Genomic DNA, 6,247 nt, shown 5'->3' with positions numbered 1-6,247 from the left:
AGAGAAAAGAAAAAGCAAGGGAAACAAGAATAATTTCTGATAAAGAATTGTAATTAAATAAGTTATTATTAAAATTATTATTAAAAGTAAATTGCTTTTCTATCTTTCTATTTCCTTCTATTTCCATGTGTTATCTGTAGTTTTTGGGAATTAGAATTGACAGAAAAAAAAAACGATATCGTGTGCCGATATTTGATGAATACCTTCAGTTAGGGAAACCGTATATAATCATTATAAAATAAAAGTAAAAGATCATTATAAAATAGAAAGGGATAATAAAGGGAGAAAAATCTTTAGGATGCGTCAATGTGTGTGTGGTGTGTGTGTGTGTGTGTGTGTGTGTGTGTGTGTGTGTGTGTGTGTGTGTGTGTACCAAATATCGGCACGTTCAACGTGTCGTTTTCTTTTTTCTATCGATTTTAATTCCCAAAAACTACTCCAGATGGCATAGGAAATAAAGGAAAGTACAGAAAGATAGAAAAAAAATTTATTTTTAATAATAATTTATTTAATAATAACTTATAATTGTTTAACTACAAATTCTTTATCTGAAATTATTCCTGTTTTGTTTGTTTTTTTCTTTTCTTTTTTGTTTAAAGTCGGAAGTCTTTTATCTTGAATATGAAAGACCAGCACGCAGGACGTCCAAATAGGCAGGCCACTATGTCTGCGTGCTAGTCTTTCACAATCAGCATAAAGGACTTTCGATTTTAACAAAAAAAAAAGAAAAGATGAATGAAGAAGGAATAATTTATAATAAAGAATTTGCAATTAAAAAATAAATCCCTATGAGAAACTATCAAATAACTGAAGAAAGAAAAAAGAAAATTTCTTTAGAATGTGGCAGGTCATTTTATACATATTTAGTATAAAGACTTTCGATTTTTAGTAAAAAAAAGGAGAAAGTGAACAAAGAAGAAATAATTTGAAAAAATAAATTAAAAGAAAACGTGTTATTTGGAACGCAATATTCATATAAAGAAAGAATCAAGCATTATTCTAATAATAGTAACAAAAGAAAGATTCGATCATTATCCTAATAGTAAAGAACAGCAAAAGATGATTTTGTACTTGTTTTTTTCTTTTCATTGTTTACTTGTAGCACAACAAATTTTAACCCTCCGTTTATATATATGTACTTTAGCGATAGGCTATATTTAGATAAGAAGAATGCAACATACATTGCATTATCTACGTAGCATTAGTGTATGTGAATGTACAATATGTGTATATATGTATGTGCATGTAATTTGACCCAACACGTAGCGTTCCATTATTGGATGTTAAAAAATCGAAAAAAGGTCATAATTGGTTATAACTTATGATCCTTTATTTCATAGTCATATCTTAGTATATAAATAGTTTTTCTGTTTCAATTGTATACATTCCTGCATTTTAAATGGAATAATAAACTTTCAGTAAAGGATATTTGAGAGAACATGAAAAGGAGCTAAGGAGAAAAACATCGCAGGTCACAGCTTCAAAATTGAACAAGCACGAAAAGATGTAACGAATAAATAGCTGATATGCATAGCATAGGATAAATACAAATTGTGGATAAATAAATTGTCAATTATATCGAGATATTGTACGATTAAATAATTTAAGAATTTTATATACATTTTGAATTTTTGTACTTTCATTTATATTTCTGAATAACCGATTACTATTTAATTCTAATCTCATGTTATTTTCTAGTGTTAGCGTAAATTAATTTGTAAATTAATTTGTTTTTTTTTAATTAAGTTGGAAATTGGAATAATTCGGTAAATAGCAAGTAACAGTAATATTACATCAATGTTATAATTTCACACTCAATAATATAATTATTATGTACACAACACGTTTACATTACATTTACATATTGTTATATATTACAATTAATTGATGTTTATTGAATAAGATTGCATTTCAAATTGTCGCTGATTTGAAAGCATGAAAAAACGAAATGAATAATAGTTTTTATGAAACTCATAAAAACTATTATTAGGTATAAGATAAGTTCTGCGTGACGACTGAAAATATCATCATAAATCAATTAATAAATTTATCAGGAACACCGATTCACTGATCTGGCGCTGAAAAATTCTAAAGATAATCGGTGTGTCATCGAGATTTCTTATTTAAAAACAATTAGCTGAATCACGTATGTACGCGTGACGAAATTTTTGTCGAAACTGCGTTATGTATATCAGTAAAATAAACGGGTAACATAAACGAGCGAATAAATATCTAAATATATGCAGATATTACATAAACATAAGTATATATTCGATATTTGCTGCTTGATTATGAGATATCTCGCGTCGAAGCGATTTAGCATAGATTTCGCTTTTTTCCTCCATAATCAGGTTACTCAGGGTCGTGAGTAACTTTCCAGCTCCTTCTCCTTCTCCATCTCTTATTACTTATACATCTCTTTTGCACACATGCATGATTATTACTGTCAATGATTGTTATTTCGACTAACGATATTACCGAACGTGTGCAAATCACGTCGTGCAAATCAATGGAAACATGTGAAATAATTGCGTCAGAAAACACGTGAACGGAAATCGGCAGAACTTTGTGATAGTAAAGTCGTAATCCAAGCGTCACAATAAAAAGTCAAGATACAATTTTAATAATAAAAGCATATAATAATTATGCTGTAGTATCATAAATAATACTGCATTGAAATTTTACAAGTTCGCGTAATGATCATCTAACTCTTTCTCTAAATATATGACGACATGAAATAGCATTTTTCACACCAAATGACTTTACTATTATTATAAGAAACATAACAAAAAACAATATGTTCGTATTGTTAAAGGATATTATTAGGAGAACAAATCATTGGTTTTCTTTCTTTGATATATGCTAATAATTACATCGATAAATGTTGATAATGACGCGAATAATTAATTAACAATGTAGAGAAGCAGGTTTCGCGTTCACCAAGATAGCATTCGATTTCTCTTTTTCTGTGACTTTATTGCAAATATTGTACACTCCAACTTTCTGTCGTGTGTCGGACAAGAAACAGAAATAAATTTACACATAATCTTCTATTTTTTACATTTACATATCCAATATAATAATACAAGACTATCGAAGGATAGAAAAAAGTTCAAAGGTATTGAACACCAATACCGAATTGAAATTGCTGGAGCACGTCGCTCCTCAGGAACAACAATGGTGTAACTAAGTTCAATTCTATGCGGGCAATGTTCCCCAGCTTCATCGCGATGCCTCCGCCGATAGCACAGCGAACATTCTCCGTGAAAATCTTCATGTTTTCATTGTATAGATTATCTGAAAATGTTGAACAAGTTCATAGAGTTAATCGACTCTATTCGAATTATAAAATATAACGAAATTAAGAAATATACTTTGCAAACAAATAATATTAAGATTGATGTGGACGTAAAAATGGAAAAACAATTATTTAGGAATTAATCATATAATTAATTAATCATATAATTTTCACTAGCTTTGTATATAGACATCAAATATCAATTTTCATTTTCATTAGGACAATTATATAGAAATAAAAAATGCAATTTCTAATAAGAAACTTCTATGTAGCAGTAATTTACGAAACTACTTCGCTTACCGTATGTGAAATTGGATAAATTGCCGCCATTGATAAAACCGTGCAATCTAAATAAATCCCCGAAACTGTTACGACCGGGTCTAAATGGGAGCGGCGTGTAAATGTGAAGAGCGGCTGCCCAATACATCTCGCCACCCACAGAATTTCCTTCGTAGCGGGGCCCGCATCCTCTCATGTCGAATCCACGTAGATTCAGTGGACCTCCCAAGAAGAAATGATCAGCGATACTTATTTTCATGTCGTTACTGATTGTACTCAACAGTCCAGACTGAAGACCCAATTGGAATGTCTATTCAAAGGTAGACAATTCGTGATTAAATATTTTACAATGCATATAGAAATTGTCAGAATAGCTAGAAATAAGGAATGTTTCACAATAGATAGAAAGTATTTACAAGGTACTCGTGTGGTGACCAATTAGTTTGCATGGCGAGTTCGTTCCTCAAGAAACCAATATCGCCACCTAGGCCAGCCATTTCTGTCGTTAATCGCAAGAAGCTCCCAGTAACGGGGAATAAAGGACAGTCCCTTTTATCTATCGTCCAGATATATCTCAGTGCAGATTTCAAATTTGGGCCGCATTGCTCTCGAACATGAAAGGCCGCCTGTTTCGAACAACTAATGTTCCTAAATGCAGCTTCATATTGTAAATTGTGCTTAGAGGTGTCTGTCTGATTAAGTTCCATGTCAAACAGCAGTCCCTTGTCGTTTTGCTTAAAACCAGACCATGGGAAATCGTGCGTTGTGTTGAATATAGTACTAGTTAATCTGTAAAATGTTATTTTAATCAGTAATGCAACTCTAATAATATATGTAACAAGAAATAGATGTAGAGAGAGATATATCAACTCACACTGCGTTGTATAAGCTCTGTGGAAATGGTTTAATGGCGGATACATTGAAGTTGATCGAACTTTTGTTACCGTGAGAATATTCCATCTGGATACGTTCTGCTCTGCCAAACAGATTTGGTGCTTTTGCGCCGATAATTAGGGATCCCTCGTTATTTCCAACCATTGTGCTGATACCACCAACTAAACGTCTCATTTCACGTACTTTAAAAGTGACCTACACAATAAACATGATCCAGACATGAACATTACAGATGAACACATACTTGCATATGGCATATACGAACAACAAACTGCGTTACGTTTAAATCTGAAAAAATTACTTATTCTTTGTCGAATAAATTGTTTAATTATATAGACCCACTTCAACACCATCAGGTGTGGCGTCGGGTCCTTGACTGGTATCGATGTAAATGCCGATATTTCTGAAGCATCCCAGGGCGTCTAACTTCTCTCGTACTTTGTAAGCGCGTATAATAACATCCTCGAAATTTTTCGCTTTGAACAAGTCCGTCACTTGTGACTTAATAATGTCGTCCTTCGTTCGTACAAGTCCATCCACATGTATTTTGTCAACTCGTGCCTGGTGGAGATGATATAGAATAATTTTTAAAATCCACTAATGAGATACTTGACTTTTGAACTTCTGAATGACATACCTGTACTGCTTGTAGAACAATGCTTTTCGTTTGCATATTTTCTTCTTCTCTATGTAACTGAGATTTGCTATTGGAAAATGATGGCTGCAAAAAAAATAATAGCATCTTAATTAATTAATTTTGAAAGCAAAAAGAGAACTAGGCAGACTATTATAAATATGAATTAACCCTCTGGAGCTGATATTAAAATCTGTAACAATTATTAATTCTAAGTACCTATAAATCCATTTAATTTATGTTAATTAATTAAAAAGTTAATTTATTTTTAAAATGACATAACTTACATAAAAAAGAATAAATATTAAGTATATTTTAATAGGAATGATTCAAATTTGTCAATATTTAAAAATTCTAAGACATAAAGATTTATAATTGAGCAAATCTAATAGATTCACTGTCAGTTCCAAAAGGTTAAATTATTTTGTCACATAAATTGTAGATATACAAAGTCATCCGTTGCATTTGATGGATTGTGTTTCTTTGCGGAGGCATTCTCCTTAGGTAATTGACCCAAGCCTGAAGAATTACTGGGTTCCTAAAAAAATATATTTCTCCATTACATTACATCTGTATACATAACATTCTTTAATAAAAATCCATTATACAAGTTACGTAAATTTATATATTATTTATAATTGTCATCGATTGATATCGTGGGAATTGGAGCGAAAATTAAAATTATCTATCTGGGTATATTATTAGAGATTACTCATTCTGAGAATTTCAATGAGATTTTAGGTTATGCCGTAATTTCTAATAATAAATACGTACTTTAGCGTGAACCGTGCCCATTATTTCATTGACGAGTTTCTGCCTCCCTGTTTTTAATTGTCGCGCTAAAATCTCATGCTAGAATCGGTCCAACAACTTCGACGTCGAATAAAAACGTACGATGAACTTATAATTTAAAATATCGAACCCGGAAAAAAACATATATCGAACTGATCAAACACGGATGGACCGCGTGCGGCGTGTGCCTCTCACCGGAGCGATCACAGCACCACACAACACCTCATTGCGTTAGAATACGACACGTATAATCTTCATGATATTAGAGATCTAATAATATAATAATATTATATAATATAATATATTATATAATATAATAATATATAATATATTAATAATAATATTATAAT

The 6,247-nt window shown here is 31.3% G+C and overlaps 1 protein-coding gene across 1 annotated transcript; it reads right to left on the bottom strand.

The window, feature by feature from the left end:
• Positions 1–3,001: 3,001 nt before the first annotated feature.
• Positions 3,002–6,111, bottom strand: LOC108687139 (sorting and assembly machinery component 50 homolog). Its single transcript, XM_018192760.1, has 8 exons — positions 5,880–6,111; positions 5,554–5,643; positions 5,109–5,192; positions 4,814–5,032; positions 4,452–4,666; positions 3,994–4,366; positions 3,599–3,887; positions 3,002–3,297 (listed from the first exon to the last, which is right to left on the bottom strand). The coding sequence occupies exons 1-8, from the start codon at positions 5,898–5,900 to the stop codon at positions 3,113–3,115; spliced, it is 1,476 nt and encodes a 491-aa protein (XP_018048249.1). The 5' UTR covers positions 5,901–6,111; the 3' UTR covers positions 3,002–3,112.
• Positions 6,112–6,247: the final 136 nt, after the last annotated feature.

The sequence above is a fragment of the Atta colombica genome, unplaced genomic scaffold (genome assembly GCF_001594045.1).
Source record: "Atta colombica isolate Treedump-2 unplaced genomic scaffold, Acol1.0 scaffold200, whole genome shotgun sequence".
NCBI classification, from domain to species: domain Eukaryota; kingdom Metazoa; phylum Arthropoda; class Insecta; order Hymenoptera; family Formicidae; genus Atta; species Atta colombica.
The sequence above is the reverse complement of the archived record's forward strand: the minus strand, read 5'-3'. Positions and strand labels throughout refer to the sequence as shown.